General features: G+C 45.2%; 1 protein-coding gene across 1 annotated transcript; it reads right to left on the reverse strand.

Annotated features, from left to right (window-relative positions):
* Window positions 1–2,380: 2,380 nt before the first annotated feature.
* On the reverse strand, window positions 2,381–6,674 carry LOC120660400 (signal recognition particle receptor subunit alpha-like). The gene is made up of 9 exons (XM_039938922.1): window positions 6,656–6,674; window positions 5,563–6,531; window positions 4,664–4,748; window positions 4,477–4,572; window positions 4,109–4,369; window positions 3,202–3,321; window positions 2,969–3,094; window positions 2,771–2,854; window positions 2,381–2,700 (listed from the first exon to the last, which is right to left on the reverse strand). Coding segments are annotated over exons 1-9 (1,869 nt in total). The 5' UTR covers window positions 6,658–6,674; the 3' UTR covers window positions 2,381–2,574.
* Between the last annotated feature and the right edge of the window lie 17,916 nt (window positions 6,675–24,590).

The raw sequence follows: 24,590 nt of genomic DNA on the forward strand, positions 1-24,590 counted from the left end.
CGATGAATCGATTCGATTTAACCTTGTAAGGTGGACGTAACCAACATGACATGTATATGACCCGTCGGACTATATGCGCCAAATATTCCCCTTCCCGCCTCGAACTTCAGAACCGCTCCACCATCATATTACGAGAGATCACCAAAAATAAAATGCATGCATCCCCAATTCACCGCGGCCACTTGACTACCCTAAGGGGTGAGATGGAGTTCTGAACTTTCAAAGTGAGGCAGTACTAGGCTTACCGATTTCAATTACTTCCTACTCTTGGCATGTGGTTAGTACTATTCAATCCCCGATCAGCACATCCAACAACTGTTCGGTCCATAATTGACACAGATGGGGCTAAAACACCCAGGAACCTGTCTTGTTGTGCCATAACATACATTTTCACCATTCCCCGCCCAGTCTCCAATTCCATTCATTCCATCTTGCTTTCAATACTAATGTACCAAAATATAACAACCTCCTGTATCTTGCGAGTGACATGAAATCACTCGACTTCTACCGAGACCTATTAAGCATAGCAGTGCTATCGACCTACACATACTAGTATCAAACAAAGGGAACCTAGTGATCATGCGGCTAAGGTTCCAAACAATTCTCGAAAACTTAACGCACAGGTAATAAACATATAATGATTCATAATATAAAATAGTAGGTTATGCTCCGGAGCTTGCCTTCAGGCTGCTGCTCTGCACTAGGATTTACTGGGCCTTGGGTCGGGTTCTCGCGAATCTCCTCCTAGGCTTGCTCCTGCAATTCATGATTTCTACATGTATGCATATGATATAAGTAAATGCAGGTATGGTTCTATAATTACATATAATAATTACAAGTAACCAATGACCGGGTACAAATACTAACTATCTACAAAAAATTTACGCCGACACAGGGTTATCTGCTTAAATCCTAGCGCCACCGGTCAGACCGGCTTGCAAAACTGGCCAAACCGGTTATGACCGCATACCGGTCAGACCGGCTGGCCGAGACGTGCCCAACCAGGGTCAGGGTTGGCGGCGCGGCGCGCCATTCCCGCCAGCGGCGTGGTCGACCGATGGCGAGGTTGGCACCTACACGATCTATGCGACGAGGAAAACCTAACCATGGGTGTTGTGCACGATGAATACCGGCCTACCATGGCCAGCGGCGAGCTGCAGCTCCGGCTGGCGGCGAGGCTCGGGAACGAGCGCGTAAACAACTCAAACGTGGAAGAATGAGGGAAGCATGATCATCACTGGCTCACTTACAGTCGGTTTGAGCTGCTGCGTAGTGGAAACGGTGGCCCGAGATGGGAGTTCGACGTCGAGGTGGATCTCGGGCGCAAAGGTGGCCAGCGGCCGGGAATCCGCGATTCCCGGCGAGGTGGGGGTCGGGGCTGGGGTTGAAGGGGTTGGGGAGGGAGCTATGGAGGTGGATGAGCTTGGGGTGCGATGGATTTGGAATCCATGGAGGGAAGCTCACGATTTTGGCCGGAGACGACGAGCTGGTCGTGCTCTGTCAATGGTGGCCAGAGGTGGAAGGAGCTGAGCGAGGGAGAGAGAGCTGGAGCTCAGGGCCGGGGTTGGGGATGAGGGCGTGTACAAGTTGGCGACTGCCGGTGGCTGATCAAGGGGGGACGAACCGTTCTTGACGGCCGACGCGTGGCGACGACCGACCGAGCTCGGTCTTGCTATGGGCGAGCAGGGGAGCAGCTAAAACAGAAAACTGTCTGGTGTCCCAAGCGGACCGTCCACTACCAAGACTTTCAAACATCTGAACCATGCATTAAAAGACATTCGGACACCCGATGCTGGGGAACTATCAACCTCTTACCTGCGAACCGTTCGCTTTGCACTGCTCAAATTTGAATAGAAGGATGACACTTTAAAGTTGGTCGGAAGTTCCGACGTGTCATAAGGACCAAAGAACCTCCGATAGACATAGGAAGTTTTGACACATGATTGGAAATTCCAATGGGTCCAAATTAGCTCCAAGGAGATGGAATTTGAGATTGAGTCAATTTTGACTAACAAAAGCTTAAAATTTCGTACTGCAACTTTATGTTTGGCCAAAATGAATGTTGTAGAGGAAGAAAAGATTTACAACAGCAAAATTTGATTTGAACCTTGGATTTGGGAGAGAACAAGAATTAGAGCTCAGCTAACATGAATTGTAACTAACCAAGCATGCTTAGCACTAATGATGATGCTTAGCTATGATTAACAATTAATGATCATGATTAACACTGGGGTGTGACAATCTAAATATTCGGAGCAAATTCAGACCACTATTAATGTTGTTCACGTTGGGACTGCCTGATGTGCTGCAGAAACGGTGTCCAGTCCAGTTACCGAGCAGCCTCCATCTTAGGGCAATCTGGCAGACTCGAGAATATCCATTTCACTTGTACCCATTTGAACTCATACGTTGTATTATTGAAGCAAGACGACCAAGTAAACACAAGTACACATGACAAGAGTTACCCATACAAGTATCACAGATCCACGACGTCCAACATGAACATGACAAGGTCACTGGGGATAGAAAGATGGTACAGAATTGTGCGGTACAGCTCAACACAATGCATTTCCTTCACTTCAGGAGGGTCTTAACGATGGATTTCACATTCAGCTTCTTCAGGTCCGTGTGGGACTGGCCACAACCGACGAACATGACCGGAGCTCCAGATATATACACCATGGAAAGCGCTGCCCCAACCTGCATGTTTCGGACGCTTGTATCAGAACACCCGCAAACAGAATATGCCCATAGTGAGGGGAGTTCAGACCTTGTCGTCAATGGTGTCAAACTTGGCGAGCAGAATACCATCAATTAATCTAGCAGTAGGAACAGCAGACAGGTCTGCTAATTTCTGTGCAACAAATAAAATTGTTCAGTACAGTTAGCGATGAAAGCCAAATTCCACAGGGCTATGAATAGATAGGGGCATGATTCAACACTATCCGTCTTCGAAAGATGGGCATACCTGGTTGAACTTAGTGAGCTGATCGATGGCATCATTCCCAACCAATGCTTCTCCAACAAACAAAACTAAATCTGGGCTGTTAAGATTGATGAGCTTGGAGAGCGCCCTCATGAGTGGCTCATTATCCTTACAGAGATTCAGTTAGAAAGAGACCATCAGGGCAACTTGAAAGCAAAGGCTACATCTTCCAGTACAAGGAAACAAAGATACTCAAACAAAACCACTCAGCCTACCTGCATACGTCCAGCAGTATCAACAAGAACAACGTTTGATTTGTTTCGGCTTGCTTCCTGAATAGCTTCCCTCGCTACAACTGCTGGATCTTTTTCATAACCCTTCTCAAAAATAGGTATCTGCACACAATACCATCACCATCAATCTCCATGTACAAATAACGACGCTACATAATAGAAACTAGTTAGATGGCCACTAAGAAAGAGGGGCATGGACAGGTTTTTGCCAAGAAGAGCAGTTGCACAGGAATTTGCATGGTTATCACCAAAAGATTCGCTGAACGAAAAATTGATTATGAACAAATATGACGCACGGCAAAACAAAAGAAAGGCTACAGAAACACCAGCAAACTACAATGACCATGACCAGGCTCGGAACACATAAATCATTGGATTTTAAATGATATGCATCCGACGGTATCTGCCTGCAAAGCAAAGTTCATTCATGATTTCTCCATGGTTACTGACAGTAAAGTCTAAATAATCCCCTTTAATAACAAAATGGATACATTCTCTGTAATTTCTTTTTCCTTGTTTTATTTCATTTTTCTTTAAAAATGTAATCAGTAGCACCTCCAGTTTCTTAAAAAAATAAAATGGTAAGTCAATTGCATCCCATCTGCAACTGATGGAGAAAATTGAAGATGGTGACATTTCATTAGGCCAAAAATTGGCACGATTTTCTAGGATATGATCAAGTTTGGTATGGAAGGCATTTTCTTTTTCTTAGCTTCATCATAAAACAAGTACTTGTTCAGAAAGGAAACTCCAGATGAACAAATTTACAATTTCAAACTACTCTTTCACAAACTATCTTAATGAACTGTAAAATAAAATCCGAGTTCATAAACTGACAAGAACTGAAACATGGCAGTGAAATCACTGGATGTAGAACTTAGATCACCACCTGAAGCCTGCGTGCATGAGTCCGCAGCTGCTCAACAGCACCAGATCTGAAGGTGTCACATGCTGCAAGCGTTACACTGAGGTTATGCTGAAGAAGCCAATAAGCAACCTTCGCAAGATTGGTTGATTTGCCAACTCCATTCACCCCAACAAAAACAATGACATATGGCTTCCCACGCTCCTTGGCAGCGTGTACATCCCTCAGTATGTCAATAGACCGCCTTGGGGTCAAAATGCGAAGAAGAGCCTCCTCCATAGCCGTCTGCAGGAGCAACCATAAAATGGACCATATAACCAACCTATAGAGTAGATGCATAGGTTGCACTAAAGATAAGATGATTTGGTGAGATAAGAAGATGTGCTAAAAACCTGGACTGTAGATGATATTCTTGTGAATGATCCTAGCTTCTTGCCCTCAAGGCTAGCTGCAACAGATTCACAAAGCTTCTCCGCAATTTCCTCTGCCTGCATAAGTAAGACCACCTTCTTTATCCAAACAGAAAAGGCTATGTATTGATAAGTATACAAAATAAACAACTACAGAATAAGCACATACCACATTCTTTGTCATCAGTCTATCTTTGAGAGCCTTGAGAGCAGGTTGCAAATCAGACTTCTCCAATACACTGTTACCAGCAATACTGAGCACAACAAAGCACAATACATTTTATTGCATGCATAGATTTGGAGATCATATAAAAGTTACATGCAATTGACCTGTTTGTTTGGTGCCAGAAGGTTAAAAAATGATAAGAAAAGAGGGAAAAAAACCTAGCGGACACTGCAAAATCTAGCATTACATCATGAATGAGTCTAAGCTTTATTTCGCTATCATACTTATAAAATATTGCATAGTTACATGCAATTGACCTGTTTGTTTGGTGCCAGAAGGTTAAAAAAATGATAAGAAAAGGGGGAAAAACCTAGCGGACACCGCAAAATCTAGCATTACATCATGAATGAGTCTAAGCTTTATTTCGCTATCATACTTACAAAATATTGCATAGGACAGAGCACCATACTAGGAAAGTGGCATGGTTACGTATCAGGTTTTCACATATCAATGGTTTGGCCTAATCAGGGCATGTTGTCATTTAACTATAGGAAAAATATTTCAATCTTTCTCATCCGGAAAAGGAGTTGCATAAATACATGTCACTAACAATGGACATTCAAACAAAACAAATCCAGAAAGCATCAGAGAGTAGACATCAACATCAGAGAGCATCATATTTTTGGCTGGTTCGGATATCAAATGCGTCTCATAAGCCAATTAATAAAGCAGTATGCTCCTCTTCTCTCTCTTTTTTTTAAGACAAAAGCAGTATGCAGCTCAGATAATTTTAAGTGCGTGACTAATGAAGGAAACAAAGAGGAACAATTGTTGAGCCAAGTTAATTGAGTATAGACTATATGTCCAAATAATATACGAAAAATGGGGAGTGCATGGATTACCTCTGAAACATTGAGGAGAACCAGCCTTTCTTCTTCGGTCCATCTTCGACCACTTCCTCCTCGCTGTCGCTGCTGAGGTTCTCATCCTTATCCATCATGCTATCTCCCTGGTTGAGTGCCACATGTTCTGTCACCTCATCCCCTCTCTCATCGGCTGGGTCTGTGAAATCCAACTTCTTGTTGGAAGGTTTGTCATCCCACACCCTGTCTTGCTTCCCTTTCTTCTTTGTGTCAGGTTTGGTCAGCTGCTTGGTTGCGTTGTCAGCACCAGTGTTTTTCCTGTCATTCTTTCGCAACCTCTGTAGTTTAGTTACATCGAAGGCCCCGTTGTCTTTGGGGCCCCCGTTCTCCTTGCCCTTAACAACAGCAGGGCGGGTATGAGAGCTGTCCTTGGGAGCAGCATTCTCGTGGCTACCATTTGCCAGAGCGTGGTGGTCCTTGCCGGATGATTCCCCATCAGAGTCATCCTTCCTAGAGGCGCCACCCTTGGTCGTAGCACGGGTGCCAGCGCCGCGAGCCTTGGGAGCAGTCTTGTGGGAGACGGCTGGCAGCGGACGGGACGAAATGGCCTGCTTGGACTTGTTCATGTCCTCGGCACGCGCTTGGGCCTCGAGATGGAGCTGGCGGAATATGTCGGTGAAGTCGTCATAGTTGGTGCACTTGGGATCATAAATCTGGGAGAAGTCCTTGCGGACGGCGGCGAGGAGATCATCAACGTAGAGGAGATGGAGAATCTTCTGGTAGACGGCGACAAAGACAAGGCCGAGCTCGTTGTGGAAGGTCCACTTGAGGGCGTAGTTGTCCTGGGAGAAGCTGGCGTCGGCGGAGCGGTCCTCGAGGAGACAGGATCGGATGAGGGCGTCGATGGGCGAGCCCTTGAGGGCGGCGGCGCCGAGCGCCCGGCACGAGGACCAGAGGATGAGGCCGCCCCGCGTGAAGATGAGCAGCTCCTCCAACATGGCGGCGAACCTGGTTGGATGGGATTGGATTTTCAGGGCAGATTGTAAGTATTATTGTAGATCCAGATCGAGGTTTATTTGTTAAATATTAGCCTATAAGTATGGCAGGAAGAGGATTTGGTGGTGGATCGGACATGGATCGGCGGAGACGATCGAAATCGATTGGGTTTGCTTTGCTGGGCGGCGACGGTCCGTCGGAGATTGGGATCTCACGCAGGCGGAAAGGAAAAATCTAATAATCTAACGAAGAGGAAACAGCTGATTCGTGGGGGGTTGGGACTTATGGAATCGGACCGGATAAGTATGAAATCGAATTCGAATAGTATTTTTTACTACATTTTAATTCGGATATGGATACAGATTCGGATGTTATTGGATATGATGCAAAACGGATGTCTCGAATTCGGATTCGGATATTTATTTGATTTGGAACATAGTTATATTCATTTGTTTTATTCATTATAAACATATTTCGAAAGTATCGCTAAGTCATTATACAATAAGAATTAAAGTATGTAATTTTTGTAGTTAAGAAAACGACATCTCATCAAAACATATTTATCAATGAATATTGAAATATTAAATGAATAAATATTTATTGGAAATATCAATAGTTATAAAGAATAAATGGAATAAAGTATATTTATAATTTTATCAATAAGTGGATAAACCAAAGTAAATTAAAATCAATATGATTATCCATATCAAAATATAGTTAATTAAATTGAAATTAATTAAACTTAATTTTTATATATCATTAGTAATATTAAACCTAGTAGCACATGTCATTTATTCATGATCACTCTTAAATAGTTCCACTAAATACATTATTACTAATATTAAAATTAATATATCACTAATCATTAGTTGTATATATAATTTTTTAATAGTTTTCTATGTGCTTATTTTTATTCGAATACGGATGTTGTGGATATTGTCGAATACGGATGTGGAATCGGATAGAGAAAAATGAGGCAAAACGAATTCGAATATATCCACTTTAGTACCACATTACAATCGGATACGGATATCCATATTAGGTGCGGATACGGATACAGATGCAAAAAATTTGGATAACCATTTCCACATTCCCACCCTTAGGGACTTGGGAATGGTTTCCTCTTTCTCACGGTCCCGAAGAAACCAGGGGCTTGTAGTTAGTTGTAGGAAGGAATCAGGAGGAAGAGGAAGTGGGGTGGGGGAGGGAGGAGATCGATCGAGGAAGGCCGTCCGCGTGGGCTGGGCCTGGGCGGCTGCGGCTTGGTCAATTCCGCGTGCCGCTGTCCGCCGAGGCGCCGACCTGTGCGTGCGGGGACGCTTCGCAGAACACGAGATAATTTTTTTCCTATCGCAGCTAATCCAAACCTCGAATTTTTTTAATAATATTATTTTAATAGTTAATCGCAAAATTAAATGCCATTTTGAGGAAATTGCAAAAATAGGTGCCTGCCAGCTCTCCAAGAGCCGACGAGGTAGTAATCGGCTGTCCGAGGGCCGATTAGTACTAGTCGGCCCCTCAACGGCCGACTAGTGCTGGCCACGTCAGCGGCGGCCGTGGGCGACCTCCCAGCGGAGTGCCAGCTCGGCCTGTCGGCGATATAGGCCCTTGTCGGCCCTTGGAGGGCCGACAGGGGCCTATCGGCCCAATAAGCCACTTATCGGCTTTTGGATGGCCGACAGGCCTATCGGCCATATAACTGGCGGATTCCATTCAGCCGGCCGCATTCACCGTCCCGGCCTCGTTTTTTACCGCCGCCGCCGCGCCTCGCCACCGCCGCCTCCCCCTTCCGCGGCTCGCCGCCGGCGGCTCCCCTTCCCGCGCCTCGCCACCGCCGCCGTTCGGCTCGACGGTGTGAGGGGGCCGGCGGCGGGAGAAGCTCCCCCTATGCCGCCTGCACAGTGAGTTTTTTTAATTAAGTATTTTATAATTACATTATTTTGTAATTATAGTCTTATTTACTTAAGGTTTTTAATTGTAGTTAGTTTAGGTATATATTTAATGTGTTTTTGTAATTATAGTTAATTATAGATTAGTTTTATTTATTAATGCTTAGGTATATATAACTAAGGTATATCTATATAATGTTTAGGCATGTATTATGTATATTTTTAATTAAGGTATATTTAAATAATGTTTAGGTATATTATAGATTTTATATAAAATTAAGATATATTATAGGTTTGATGTATAATTTAGGTATATTTTGAACTATAATTAAGGTATAGTTTAGGTTTATTTTAGGTATATAAGTTCTTTAAATCAAGAATATTTTAATAATTTTTAGGTATATTTGAACTATAGATTGTCAGAATACCGATTCGATTTGTCGTATAACGTCAGATTCTATAGTGCATTAGCAAGGATGAATTCAGAACAGAGTGCATCATGGCAATGGGATCATCAATTATTGTGACTCGGGGTAGATTTAAGTCAGTTTCAGTATGTAGATACAACTGTGAGCAATCCGTTACACATGAGACATGGGGATATGTTAGGTTGGGTTCATAATTTTCTGCAAGTTGACCCGAGTCACTGGAGGATCAAAGTTTTTGGTGTAGTTCCAAGGCAGCGTGAGCATGGTTGGCGCTGGGAATTGGCCGAGATGAGGAACTCGAAATGTTGGCGTGGATTTGTCCATATGACTATGAACACAATGAAATTCCCTCTTGTTGTGCTTGTGCAGCAAGAACTGGCAAATTTAACTGAGGAGAGAGTAGCATGAGCCATGCCGGTGGTGCACCAGAGGAGGTGGCTGAAACCGATTGGCTGCATGAAAATGCTACTGCAGAGGAGGTGGAGGTGCAGCCTGTGGTCGAACAACAAGATGACTATGAAATTGAAGAAATTGGTGGTGACATGACTGCTGATCACTGTGAGTTGGATGATGCCATAATTGATGAAATGGAGGTAGATAACGAGGAGTACAGAACCTTCGTTGCAGGTCGAGATACTCGACTATTCGACAATGATGATACCGTTCCCGAGGATTGGGGCAACTTTGACATGGATGGACTCACGGTTAATGATGGTCATGACAGTAACTGGGTGTACAATAAAATTGAAATCCAAAGCGGACAACTATTTCACGATAAGAAGCACTTGCAACATGCAGTTAAGAAAATGGTCTTTCATGGAAAAGAAGCTATTCAAGGTGATTATTTCAAATCCAACCACATATGATGTCAAGTGCATGTCCCCTAGATATCCATGGCGGGTTCATGGTTATCTGCCGAAGGGAGAGAACAACTTTGTGGCTTCTATCGTCGTTGGGCACTCGTGCAAGCTTTCAGAAACCGTTGTGAAGCATAGAAACATAACAGTTGAGTTTGTGGCCACTGTGATGTACGGAGAAATTGTGAAGAAGACTGTTGACGCAAAAATCAACACACTGGAATCCGAGGGCAAGTGTTCGCCGAGTCACTGAAAGTCAAACAAGCGCGCCAGTCAATTTGACCTAAATTGACAAGGGAGAAAATAAAGTCAAATTAGAGAGCGTATCGGCTGGGATTCCGAATATCTCTCAGATGGGCGTATTGGCAAGCTTTGCCGATACTATAGACAACAAAAAGGTATTAAATGCAAGCGCGTGGTGAACGGGCGTATCGGCAGGATCAGCCGATACACTAAACAACAAAACCGGCTTTGAACAGCCGATCGTGTATGTATGACAAGATCTAAGCTACGAATGTGTAGCTCAGATGACGTGAAGCTAAAAACAGATCTAAACCGGCTCTTGAGATAACAAAAGTGTTACTCCAAAACCTAAAGCCGATCTAATATGTTTTTAGATGTGATAATGGCCAAAAAGCATAGGAAAACCTACAAATCTAGCCGATATCGATAATTGGTGAATAAATCTAGACGAGACGACAGCGATGCGCCCAGAAGTCAAAGCCTAGATAAACTCGATAACTTTTGAATAGATTTGAATGAAGTCACAGCAATGCGCCCGGTAGCTAAAGCTCAAATATACTCGGTAAAACGAAAACTCACCAGCAAATCAAGTCGCTCGAATGTGAGGCGTCCTTGATCAACTTGAAAGAACTCATCGAAAAAAGAAGAGAAAAGACGAAGTCGCCGAAAAAGTGCAAAGGAATTGTAAAGTTTGTTGTATTGGATGTGTATCAAGTTTTTCCAGTCCCTTACAACTGATATATATAGCCTAATGCTATCAAGTCCTAGCCGATTACAGCAAACATTACTTGACTAAAAAGAAAAGACTTTCTAAAAGATAAACTACTTAAAATATTACAACCGAATCATCAAGATCTTCGTAGAGTCCGGATCCTCTCCTCCTTCCTTGACTTCATCGGCAACTCTCCATCGGCCGAGTACCAGAGCGGACTAATCAGCATCTTCGCAGAAAATTCTTCTAGTCCATCGGACGGACTCCCATCGGCCGATTCCAACTCTGTGCATCTTTTGGTTTCTTTTGAATCGGCCACATTTCTTTCACCGAAATCACCTTCCTTGACATGTGTCAAAAAACGGTGTCAACACATGCCCCCCAGTTTCGGAGTAATTTGTTTTGCTCCGAAATTAACTCCATTCATGATTGCCAATGTTTAAACGAATCTCCGTCTTCCAAACAAACAAAGTATCAAATTCCCATTCTACCCTTGAGCATGAATTATAAATATCTCTATCTTCCTCTCCGCTGGCACGTTCCATGTAGCACCTCCACCTTCTCTCTTGCTCGAGAACACATCTGTTCCGCCGCCGCCATCGCAACTCTCTAGGGTTTCGAAGATTCAAGTCCAAGGACCATCCCCCTCACCAATGACGTCCATCTCCGAGATTCCAGAGGTATGTCTCCCTTCTTCATCCATAGCATTTGTTTTTCACCCCCTTCCGATCCCTTTAGTCGTGTTCCTCATTTCCGCCTTCATTTTCAGAATCTGAGGGGTAACATGATTATTCTGCTAGAAAATCAATCCAGCATGGTCTGCTTAGGTCCCATGGGAAATCCAGACCCAACTAGTATAATCAACTTGGAAACTAGCAGGATCCCCCTTAAGTCCTCCAATATGAACGTGGATTGGACTCAGGCCTTTAGATCTTGGCCGAGCATTACTCCTGGGTGGAGAAATTGGTTCAGTAGGATAGCCAATTCTTAGAGAACCAATTGGGAATAGTATGACATCAGCCAATGTCTGAATTTGTCTTTATCGGAGATTAGAAACGAACCGATGCTCATATCGGCCTCTTACTTTTGGTCTGACGCCATCAATGCGTTTATGTTTAACCATGGGCCAATGACACCTACCCTGATGGACGTTGTAATGCTCACTGGCCTGAATATCAATGCTCCCGATAGACCTTTCCGTTTGCTAGAAAAAGCATCTTTCAAGATTGAAACAAAAAACATCGGCGGATGGAAAGGATATATCGGAAAGAATATGAAGACCGGATCAGTATCTGACAGAGACCATACCGCCTTTCTCAACATGTGGCTTGAGAAATTCATCTTCTGTGGCAAAACAGTTGGCCCAACAAATACTAATCTTAAGCTGGTAGAAACTCTGCCCACTGGCAATCCTGTCCCTCTTGGCAAACATCTTCTGGGGTCAGTTTACCACCTGCTTCATCAAGTATCATCCAGACTCAGGAAGAGTCAACCGATCACCAACTTGGGAGGCCCCTGGTGGTTCATTCAGTTGTGGCTGCATATGTACATGCACAAAACTATGACGGTTGAATTATCAGAGATAGAATTCCCATCAGAAAACTTATCTGAAGAATAAGAAACTGTCACTCGCCGATGCTCATCATTTGGTGAAGCAGTTATCATGATTGCCAATGATCCTAAGACCCTTGGCATTACTGACTTTTTCAAATCCTTCTACAATGGGTTCCCAGAAATCTCTACTATCTGGTTTGCATATCAGGATGAAAAAGTTACGTATGAAAATCCCTTCAAGTTCCAGTTTGACTCTTGGAAAACTGATGAAGAAGCCACCAAGATCCTGAAGGAAATGATCTCCCCAAGGGTACTGCCAGTTAACTTCACAACTGGTAAAGACGTCCACAGTTATGAACTCTATAATCCATCAGTGGCAGCCAGGCAATTGGGATTTGGCCAAGTGCCACCCTCTCTTTTCTTTATCGACAAAGTCCAATTCAGAGAAGCTCTCAATAGCGCTCTCTCTTATAATCGACTGAAAGATTTGGAGCCTGATGTACATCTGACACTCTTAGCCGATTGGCAGATTGCACTTTTTGCTGCTATCCCTTTCATCCAATGGTGGTCTGAATGGCAAGAGCATATATTCTGCAAATTGGCCAATCTGTATTGCATGGCCTTGAATGAAAATTATTAGGCAGCCGATAATGAGGTACAAGATCAACCCTGTTCTTCATGTTGTACCATAATATTCTTTACTTGTATCTAACGCCCATCTGAATAGGATAACGGTAATGATCCTCCAACGACCAGCAGAAGCGGTTAGCCAATCAACTATGCCTTGCCAGCCGATAAGCCAAATATCGGCTATGGCGCTCCAACTCTGACAGATGTGGCCACTGGGAGAAAACGCAAGGTATCTTATACCAAGGTGACAACTCGTAATAAAAAGAAATCTCCAGGCCAATCTTCAGCAGCAGCAGTACTCCGAACAGACACTCTGATCGACCTTCCCTCCTCTTCTTCAGAAGGTAAAAGCCCGAACCCCATGGCTTCACTTTATCTGAATGCTGATTACATCCTTGTTTTATAATTAAGATGCCCCTGAACACCAATTTGGAGGGGAAGAAGACTCTAGTACACCTCCTCATACATCATCAACCATTCAGGTATTATTCTGCTTACTCAGCAAGTATTTAAATTCTCCCATGATCCTGAATTTGGCATCATTTTCTTTTGATTTTCATCAGGTACAGCATTCACCATCGGCTCCCAGGAAATCCAAAACAAATTCTCCATTGATACAGGTATGACTTCAGAGCTTGCTCATAAATACATTATGTATACTCTGACAATCATCCTTCAGCTTGCCGACCATGCGCTATCGGGCCAACCAGACATTACAATCCTGAGCTCTTCATTGCAGCTCCTTGTCCCTGTTGGCTCCAACATAGAGGAAATACGCCTAAAGCAAGTAAGCATCCTTCCCCTCGGCCGATTTCATCATCCCTTTGCCTTCATCGTCCATCCTAATCACATCTCCCTGTCAGGCACAAGAATCTCCAGACAATAGTCTATTTTCTTTTCAAATTGGAGCCACTCCCCAGGAAGAAGGAGAAGAAGCAACATCGGCCGATCCAGTTGTATTGTCGGATGAAATCAAGGCCAAACTCCAAGAATCCCTCCAATTCCTAAATCAAGACATCGGTCAACTGATCAGGAATGCACAGCCGATCCACACCATTTTCGAAGAACTGGAGGGCAAGCTTCCAGAATCAATTAAAGAAGCATTAACTCCTACAGCCTTCATCGAGAGTCATCGTGCACAATTCAACAAGGCTCAGAAACAACTTGCCGATCGTCTTCAGCAGAAAAAAGTCATCAAACAAAGGGACGACTTCAAAGCTTTAGCAAAATCGGCCGTTGGTGAAATCAAGTCCCTGAATGACACCCAGGCTAGCATCTTGAGGAACAAAGCTAAATTGGAAGCTGAACGTGATCGTCTTCTGCAATAACTTAATCGAGTAAACCAAGCAATAGACATCACAGATCACGATCTTTCTCAGATTCCACCGGCCATCACCAAACTCCAAGAAGACAAACAAAAATACGCTTGTCAAGCATATCAACTCCAAAAGAGTCTGCAGCCGATTTCTAGCTCATCGGCAGATAATAATCAAGTGATTGCAAATATTGATCAAATTCGCCTGCGTGCGATAAAAGTAATCCGAGAAGCTCTAGGATTACTGTAAAGGCACTCCATGTATTGTAATCCCCAGGAATTGCAAACAAATGATCCAATTCCAGAAACTCTATCTTTGTGATTTATTGCTCTAAGGGCGACTCATATCGTGTCGGCCATATTACAACCGATGCATCCAACTTGCGAATCGGCTTTTATATATTTTTTGCACTAAAGGCAATACTTCCTAGTATTGGCTATAACTTACAAAATCCGGTCGATACTACACTCGGCCATATCCCTCATTGATCAAGACTCTTCCGAAGAATCTCTTGACTTTTCTAATGTAACTTCGTAATCAGCCATCCGAAAGAAATTCTTCTCCCATGCTTGACCAGAAAGACAATTTATCCGATCATAACTCACTATATGGGCTTCAGCCGATGCCACACTGAATGACGAATCGGCCGATACTATTTCAACAGTATTGTCAACCCACTGAATCAAACATTGATGCATAGTAGATGGAATGCAACAATTGGCATGTATCCAATCCCGACCCAACAGTAAACTGTATGAACCTTTGCCATTAATAACGAAGAAAGTAGTTGGAAGGGTCTTACTGCCAATTGTGAGTTCGACGCATAATGCCCCAAAGCAGGAGATATGACTCCTTCGAAATCCTTGAGCAACATATCAGTTTTCGTCAGATCATCTTGATTCTTCCCAAGCTTGCGTAGCATAACATAGGGCATTATATTCACGGCTGCACCTCCATCAACCAACATCTTCGTAACAGGCTTGCCATCAATGAATCCCTTCAGGAACAGTGCCTTAAGATGCTGCCTTTTATCATCTTCTGGCTTCTCAAATGTTGCTGGCAATGGTTCCAAATTTAACTGTACCATGGCTTCCTCTAATTCTGGTTCATGATCTTCATCACCTGGCGCCACAAACTCTTTCAGCATTATGAAAACCATATTAATTGGCGCAGCCGATGATCCAGAACCTTGATCACCATTAGCCCTGGGTTTAGCACGCCAAACTTGTGACCTGATCCCTTTCTTGTGCAGAGTCTGTTCTCGCTCTTCTTCAGTGATCTCCAGCTAGCGTAGCTTCTGAACACGTCGCTTCTGAGACCTGGTCAAACCTCCTGGTCACCATTGAGATTGATTCGTGCGATCAGGCTCACGTTTTGGATCGCTCCGCATCGGCTGATCATCTTGCACCCTGTCATCGGCCACCTGTTCTAGCCGATCGTGTACAGGCACTCTTCTCCCAGCAAGATCACGTAGCATTGTCCTGCCCCCCAGTCGATCATGCACCAATATCCTTTTTCCTAGCCGATCATGCACAGGAGTACGCTCACACCGATAGGGCTCATGTCGTGACTTTTCATATGATCGGCTGCCTTGACCATTGCATTCGGGACAATCATATGCCGATGGCAATGTCAACCCTTCTTCCCAGCAATAGATAAAGAAAGGACACCTCCAATGATCTTGCTCGCATCACTCGTCTTCTTTTCTACGTTGCTGCCTTTCATGATCACGCCAAAACTTGTTCAATAGCATTTGAGACGTTACACGTCTACGTGGTGCCGATAAACGTTCAGCATCCTTCATCGGACCCTTTCCTTTGACATCATCGGCCGTTATCTACGCTTTAGGATCAACAGCTCCAGATTTCTTGGTCGGTGATGACATTAGAATCTTGGCTTGAGGAGAACCTTCATCTCTGGCACATCAACCATGTTTGTGGCGAAAGGATGTCCGTCGATCTTCATCATCTTCTTGGGAGCCTCAAATTTCAATCTCCCTTGTTCGAAAGCCATCTGAATCTGCTGTCAGAAGACCTTGCACTCATTTGAGCAGTACTTTATATTTTTGAGCTCGTCCTCCGATGGAATCTTGTGATATGGCTTCAATTTGATTAACCCTTCCGACAATAACAAGTCAAAGATCTTGTCGGCTTTGGTGATGTCAAACCCATATGACTCAGGCTCTTTCTTCCCAAACGGACATATCACCGGCTTTTTGTTGTTCTGTATCCACTCAGCCGATGCGACTGTTTCTTGCTCCTCTTCAGACTCATCATTGGCAGAATATTCCATATAGTTGATCTTCTTCTGAAAAGGCTTCTTGGAATCGTAGGATCGAGTCTCTCCTGTCATCCGACTCGCGATCTGGCTAATGCTTTCAAACTCCTGTGATGTATATTTATCTTTAATGTGCGGCAAGAGCCCATTAAATGCTGCATCGGCCAACAGCCCATTAAATGCTGCATCGGCCAACTGCTGATCGGATAGAACCAAACTGTAACATCGATTCTTGACATCTCTGAACCTTTGGATAAAAGCAGCAACCGATTCATCGTTTCTTTGTCTCAAGCTGGTCAAATCGGTCAACTTTAACTCAGTAATCCCAGAGAAGAAGAATTGATGAAATTGTCTCTCTAGATCGGCCAAATATAATATGGAGTTTGCTGGCAAAGTAGTGAACCAAGCAAAGGCCGATCTAGACAAAGACAAGGAGAACAAACGGACTCTGAGTGCATCATGGTTGCCCGCTTCTCCCAACTGTAGAAGGAACCTATTAACATGTTCCATCGTAGAAACTTCTCCCTGCCCTGAGAACTTTGTGAAGTCAGGCATCTTGTACTTGTGGGGGAGAGGAATCTAATTGTAAGCCGGAGGATAGGGAGTCTTTTATATAGAGGATTGTTGCCTTGGCCTCAAACCAAACTGCTCCCTCATCACTTCAGCTATCTTTGTGCTCCAATCAACTTGCGGCTCAACTATTGGCATTTGCTGAGGGGAAACCGTACTCGATGCGTTGGTCATCATCGCAAGTTGTTGAGCTACATGGTTCATCGGCTGTCCAGCTGATTGCATCTGATGTGTTTGCTGTGCTATCCGATTGGGTGTTTGCTGAGTCATCGTCGGCTGTGTAGCTGATAGGTTGGCCGATTGTTGACTAGCAATATCCATGTATGGCACATTGACATACCGTATCTGTCTAGTTGCTTGATTATGGAATACCCAGTTGATTCCCTTCTGATAAGGAGATTGCGACAATAACACTTCTAAAGGAGACTGGGGTTGGAGAAGGATAGCAAGACGCTGCTGTGGGGTCATCGGCCGTGACGCCGATGCATTATCTTGTGCCATCTGTTGTGGACTCCATGTGCTTTGTGCATTCAGCTGTGTTGCCGATGCATCCTGCTGTGCACCCATCGACTGAAAGGCCGATGGATCAGGTTGAGAGGCTATTGGCTGAGAAGCCGACGCACTAAACTGCATCTTGGGTGGTGTAGAAAAGAAATCCGGATGCATACCATACCCAGTAGCAGGATTCGACCCTTTAGTAAATACAGACACAGATCCATCTTGCACAGTCGTAGCAATCAGCGGCGTGGTTGAGTAGATAGGATCTGCTGTACCCGCCGATGCTGCAGTAGTCATCTGGGGTGGAGTTTGACTGTTGCTTGTTCCTGCCTGGCTATCTTGAGCCGACAGGGCTGCTGCCATAGACACCTCCAAGGGAGTGTATTGCAACTAATCTGGTTGTATGTAGCAAGGACCCACGCACCCTGGTAACGTGCCTTCAGCAAAAGTCTTGACCACTGCATTGTGCACCGTGTTGCCCATGACTGTTGCACTCTTGATGAAGGTTTGTGCCACAGGTTGGCCAACTGCGTCTATCATCTTGCTTTCACGTTGAGCCTCTGTCAATGGCTGGAAAGATGGAAGATTAAACTTCTTGATCACCTCACCAGATCTGTTGACGTTGTATGACTTGAGGCATTCACGTTTGAATTTCTCCACCAGCTCTTCATATTCCTTCTTTTGTTCTTCTTTGAGCTTGTCTTCAGGAACATGAATCTGGTTTTCTTCACTAACTGCAGATTTATCAGTAAGTTCCACCATGTTGAAGCTTTCGGATGTCCCGCCGAGCGTGCCAAAAGATGTGTTGACGCAAAAATCAACACACTAGAATCCGAGGGCAAGTGTTCGCCGAGTTACGGAAAGTCAACCAAGCATGCCAGTCAATTTGACCTGAAATTGACAAGGGAGAAAACAAAGTCAAATTCGAGAGCATATCAGTTGGGATTCCGAATATCTCTCAGATGGGCGTATCGGCAAGCGTTGCCGATACTATAGACGACAAAAAGGTATTAAATGCAAGCGCGTGGTGAACGGGCGTATCGGCAGGATTAGCCGATACACTAAACGACAAAACCGGCTTTGAACAGCCGATCGTGTATGTATGACAAGACCTAAGCTTCGAATGTGTAGCTCAGATGACGTGATGCTAAAAACAGATCTAAACCGTCTCTTGAGATAACAAAAGTGTTACTCCAAAACCTAAAGCCGATCTAATATGTTTTTAGATGTGATAATGGCCAAAAAGCATAAGAAAACCTAAAAATCTAGTCGATATCGATAATTGGTGAATAAATCTAGACGAGACGACAGCGATGCGCCCGGAAGTCAAAGCCTAGATAAACTCGATAACCTTTGAATAGATTTTAACGAAGCCACAGCGATGCGCCCGGTAGCTAAAGCTCAAATATACTCGGTAAAACAAAAACTCACCAGCAAATCAAGTTGCTCGAATGTGAGGCGTCCTTGATCAACTTGAAAGAACTCATCGAAAAAAGAAGAGAAAAGACGAAGTCGCCGAAAAAGTGTAAAGGAATTGTAAAGTTTGTTGTATTGGATGTGTATCAAGTTTTTCCGGTCCCTTACAACTGATATATATAGCCTAACGCTATCAAGTCCTAGCCGATTACGGCAAAAATTACTTGACTAAAAAGAAAAGACTTTCTAAAAGATAAACTACTTAAAATATTACAACCGAATCATCAAGATCTTCGTAGAGTCCGGATCCTCTCCTCCTTCCTTGACTTCATCGGCAACTCTCCAGCGGCCGAGTACCAGAGCGGACTAATCAGCATCTTCGCAGAATATTCTCCTAGTCCATCGGACGGACTCCCATCGGCCGATTCCAACTCTGTGCATCTTTTGGTTTCTTTTGAATCGGCCACCTTTCTTTCACCGAAATCACCTTCCTTGACACGTGTCAAAAAATGGAGTCAACAAAGACTTCTATATCTCCATTTCATATCATGCTTGCAATTTCCAATAGATTATCCTATGAAATATCTTATGACATGGCATGGTGAGCAAAGCAGAAGGTGCTCGAGTGGAGGTTTGGGACGTACAAGGATTTGTACCACCACCTACCACATCTACTGGCACTACTACAGAGTAGGAATCCAGGAACTATAATTGATATTGACGACTATCAGGATGCAAATGGTGACAGGGTGCTTAGGCGTGCCTTCTGGTCCTTTGGGTGCATGATTGAAGCTTTCAAACACTGCAGATCGGTTCTTTATGTGGATGGAACATTTCTGACCGGAATGTATAAAGGGAGCTCCTCACCTGCATTGGGGTCGATGCAAACGACAAGGTTGTCCCGATTGCCTTTGCTTTTGTGGAATCTGAGAACGCTGAAAGCTGGTTGTGGTTTCTTTCACTCATCAAGCGGGCCGTGGTTTGTGAGAGGCCTAACGTGTGTGTCCTCCATGATCGCCACAAGGGTATAATGTCAGCTATCAAGAAACTGCAGGAAGGTCGCAACGTGGATGTTTCGTGGCCTGACCTGCATAGTCGATGGTGCATGAGACATTTGGCTGCGAATTTTTACTCCCAGTTTAGAAACAAGCGGCTGGAGGATCTTTTCAAGAAAATGTGTAGGCAGAATCAAAGATGCAAGTTTGACGAAATATGAGCCATGCTTGACAAGCTAACTACGAGTCATATGGAGGAGGTTCGTAAGAAACCTGTTGTGGCACAGGAAGAGGAGTGCGTGGTTTAGATCCTGTCGAGGGTGAGCCTGCATGCGTGACAAGGAGGCGTAAAGGGGGAAGGTCAGTGAAATGCTTCTCTGAGTGGATTAAAAATGAGCCCCTTGAGAAGTGGGCATTGATTGCGGATACTGATGGATCGAGGTATGGAATTATGACAACAAATCTGGCTGAGGTGTATAACTGGGTGCTTAAGGCATGCCGCTCTCTTCCCTTGACCGCCATTGTGGAGTGCATTCTTCGAGGGACAGTGGAATATCTTCGAGAACGATTTCAGCAAGCCACACTTGTCATGCGAGATCCTCAAATGGTGTACTGCCGCAAAATGACAGAGATAATAGATAAAATAAGTGCCAAGGGAACACTACATCGAGAGCACTTTATGGGCAACCAAGATTATTTCTTCGACGTGTCGGTGCGTGATAAGGGGGCCGTTGGAATGGGCAGTTCTACGGTAACAATGGAATGCCAGCTTTGGCCAGAAACTAACACGTGTGTGTGGTCTTGCAACAAACCGAGGCTGCTGCATATCCCTTGTTCACATGTGTACGCTGCTCGTGGCAAGGCAGGAATTGCAGGGACCTACGTGTCACCGTATCTTCTGAAGGAGGCAGTAATGGCTACTTGGAGTGGCGAACTCTGTGGCTGGAGGGCGCTAGCTGATTTTACGGAGCCTCCGCCTAATGGGCCAGATTGGATTCCTGATCCGGAAACTAAGATCATTCACCGGGGTCGTCGGAAGAGTCGTCGTATTAGAAACGATATGGACGCAAAAGAGGCTACAGGTGGTGAGAAATTTTGCTTAGCATGCGGTGGAGGACACCTCCGCAAGGATTGTGAAAGCTATCAAATCCATAGGAATGCAGATGGCACGATAGAAAGATGTGTTCCACAACGCAAAGCTAAGAAGAATTAGGTTAGAAGGGCTATGGTTGTCGAGATGTAATATGTATTTGAATTTCCTGTAATGTTCTGATAATTCTATGCCCTATGTATTGTAATAATTTATTAAGTAACTGTTGTACTGTTGGACGAAACTGTGTATTCGTGTAATGATAATCCTCAGAACTATGTGTTGTACTGTTTTATTGTACTATTGTTTTAAGTAATATTGATCTATGTAAGTTTTTTATTTTTAATGTATTTCTAATTTCATATTGGTCTTTGTTGTGCTCAATTATTACATTTGCATATGCAATGTTTTCTTACATTCACTGCGCATTCTGTAGGTATGGCCGAGTTTCAGCTAATTGATTCGGTGATTGACGCGAAGCACCGTTCGCGTTTGGTGGATGGATAGATTCCACCCCCTCTGAGGTTACGGACGCACGACGAGTGTTGGCGGCTAGATGCCCGTTGGATCCCTAGGTACGCTATATAAGTTATGCAGCTAATTTTGTTAGTTTCTAAAATGATTTCATGTGATTAATTATTATGTTTTTGTGCCACAGGTTGCGTGCGTCCGGTTTGCTCCTGCTGTGTCGTTTGGTCGAGCTGACACATGGGGGGGGGGGCGCGGTCTTCGGTTTACTGTGGACCGTGCTCTGTTGTCTGCCTTGGTGGACCGTTGGCAGCCAGAGACTCACACGTTCCACCTTCCAGTTGGAGAGATGGCGGTCACCCTCCAGGACGTCTCCCTTCTTCTTGGTTTGCCACTCGTTGACCGAGCTGTGGCTGCCCGGGCTGTTGACCCGGACTGGAGGCAGGTGATCTTGCAGCGGTTCGATGGAGTTCTCCCACTGGATGAGGACCAGCCGCCTCAGGTCGGCTTTTCTGACAACCATGGACCGACGAAGGCTTGGCTGCGGCACTTCACAGCGGAGCACCTTGCTTTGGACACGGAGGAGTGGAGGGTTAGGTGGCACCTGGAGGCGTACCTGTTGTGGCTGTTCGGTTGGGTGTTGTTTACGAGCTCGCACCACGACAGCGTCGACAAGCACTTGATCTGGTATGCTCAGCAGATCGCCGATGCTCTTTTGGACGACGTTCCTCAGTTTAGTTGGGGGTCAGCTGTGCTCGCTTGTACTGAGAGGGCCTTGTGCGATGCGTGCACGAGGAGGAGCTCGACCAGCACCTTGGCTGGCGGTCCGCTGTTGCTGATGCTATGGTCGTTCGAGCAGTTCGACATCAGACGGCCACGCCTTCGTAGCTACGAGTCGTACGAGGCGGCCATGTGCCACCTTGATGACGACAGCGACTTCGACCCGATTGATAGCCCCACCATGGGATCGATCTGAACCAAACGAAATGTGAGTTTATTTCAATTTCAAAAATTTGTTTACTAAAGTAAGTGCATATATTAATTCGCCGCATTACTTCACTGCAGCCTACGTGGGCGACGGGTACCGGACGTTTGACCTATCCGGCCTTTGTCGCCGCGTTCGACCAGCTCAAACTGGATCGGGTTTGGTGGAGCCCGTACACTCCAGCACTGACGGCGGCACGTGCTCCACTAGGTCTATCTGTGCTTTGCTACCGTGACCAGCTCCTCTGGCACACGAAGAAGGGTTTGGTTTTTGATATTTTTGTGGAGCCGTACTGTGTGCACCGATTGTTTCGCCAGCTTGGGGTGCGCCAGGAGTTCCCACTGCCACGTCAGCCTCTTGATCGTTCTTCACACATGTAAGTACTTTTGAAAAATGCAATTCATTTGGATTACGAGATGAATACAATATGGTTATGTGGTTTACATGTGCAGGATGACAAGGAAAGGGCAGGGTGCTGCCTATGAGGCAACTTGGGCTACGAAGAGACAGCCATGGGCGGACCAGTGGCTGCAGGCTGGCGACGATGTCCACCCAACGCTGCTTGCCAACAAGGAGGCCATGTACCCGAGCTACTTGCATTGGTACCACAACACTACACGTTGGAGGTGCTTCCCTGTGGCAGTGGGCCCCGAGCCCCACGCAGCGGAGATTACGGACATATTTGCCACCGAGCCTCCCGCTGCCTTCCATGTTTTGGTAAAAATTTTTCTTTACGTTTCCAGATGCTAGGATTATGTTGCGGCATGTAATGGATTCTTCATACAATCGTGCGGTCATTTTTGCAGGCCGATACTTGCACAGATGTCTGCGCGGAGCTGCTGTCGTTCGTGGAGCATATAGAGGCCAACCCGCCGCGTGTGGCCAGGAGGGAGTTAGCGAGTGCCCTACGACACCTCGCACAGCGCTGCCTTGACGGAGTTAGGCGTGCGACGTGCTGAGCGATGCCAGAGGTGGCGGTTCCAGAGCACAAGTCGACTCCAGTGCGTGTCACCCGCACGACTTCTCCGCCACAGGCTCCTGGTCCGTCGACCACTAGTTTGCCGTTCACCGCAGCAGGACCTTCAGCAGTCCACTCCACGGGGGCCGCCACGCATACCGGGGCAGCAGGTACGGAGTAACCAACCTCGAATAGTAAGTTCTATTTAATTCATATTGATCTTATTAAAAAATATTGTATTCGCAGCAGTCGAGGAATGTTCTGGGAGCATGGACAGTTTTTTCGTGCCAGATGCAGACATCTGGCCGCAGGACGACATACTCGAGCCCTGGCAGATGACTGGAGCCACGTATTAGCAAGGCAGCCGACCCAGGACGACGCAGGCCTGTCCACTCCGCTTCACCCCGTGGAGCCACGTATTAGCAAGGCAGCGGACCGTTTCACGTTTTCGTCTGATCAGCTTGTTAGGAAGAAACCGAAGAAGTAGGTTTAGGACATCGCAGTTGTACTCCATATTATGCTCTAGTTGTCTTATTTTGCTTCCCGACAACTTTTTATGATTATTGTGTATCCCACGCTGTGACGCTCATGGATGCCCTGTCAGCTTGCATCAGATTCTTCTGCACCCCCACTCGTTCACTGTGTGTGCATGTGCTCGTATGTCAATTGACAGCTGTGTGCTTTTCAGGTTGCGTGAACCATGCCTATAAACCACCTACCTCCATCTATAAATAGGGATATCACCCCATCACATACGAAATCACTAGACATCCCCGCATTACCACAATGTCTTTCACTGGTTCCACCTATATTCCGTGGAACAAGATTAGAGAACCTGTACCTCAAGGAGTGCAGGTTCCAATGTGCTTCCGCGGTTCGTTGTGCAAGCTGATGCAGTCCAAAGTTTTGGGCGACAAATTTGGCATGAGGTTCTTCATGTGTGACAACTACGAGTACGACCCACCAAAGCGCTACGGCAAGGACAAACCGAAGGTACCACCTCGCACTATCTAGTTTGCGCCTTCAGAGTACAGTAAGTTAAATCTAACTCGGCTTGAAAATAGAGTCCACCACCTCTTTGTGATTTCATACAGTGGCTGGACACGGAGCAATTGACCGAAGCTAAGGAACACGTTTAGCACGAAGCAAGGTGGGCTGCGGAAAGGTGGCAGCGAATGCTGCAAG

Source organism: Panicum virgatum, chromosome 2N, assembly GCF_016808335.1.
Source record: "Panicum virgatum strain AP13 chromosome 2N, P.virgatum_v5, whole genome shotgun sequence".
In the NCBI taxonomy this organism is placed as follows: Eukaryota; Viridiplantae; Streptophyta; class Magnoliopsida; order Poales; family Poaceae; genus Panicum; species Panicum virgatum.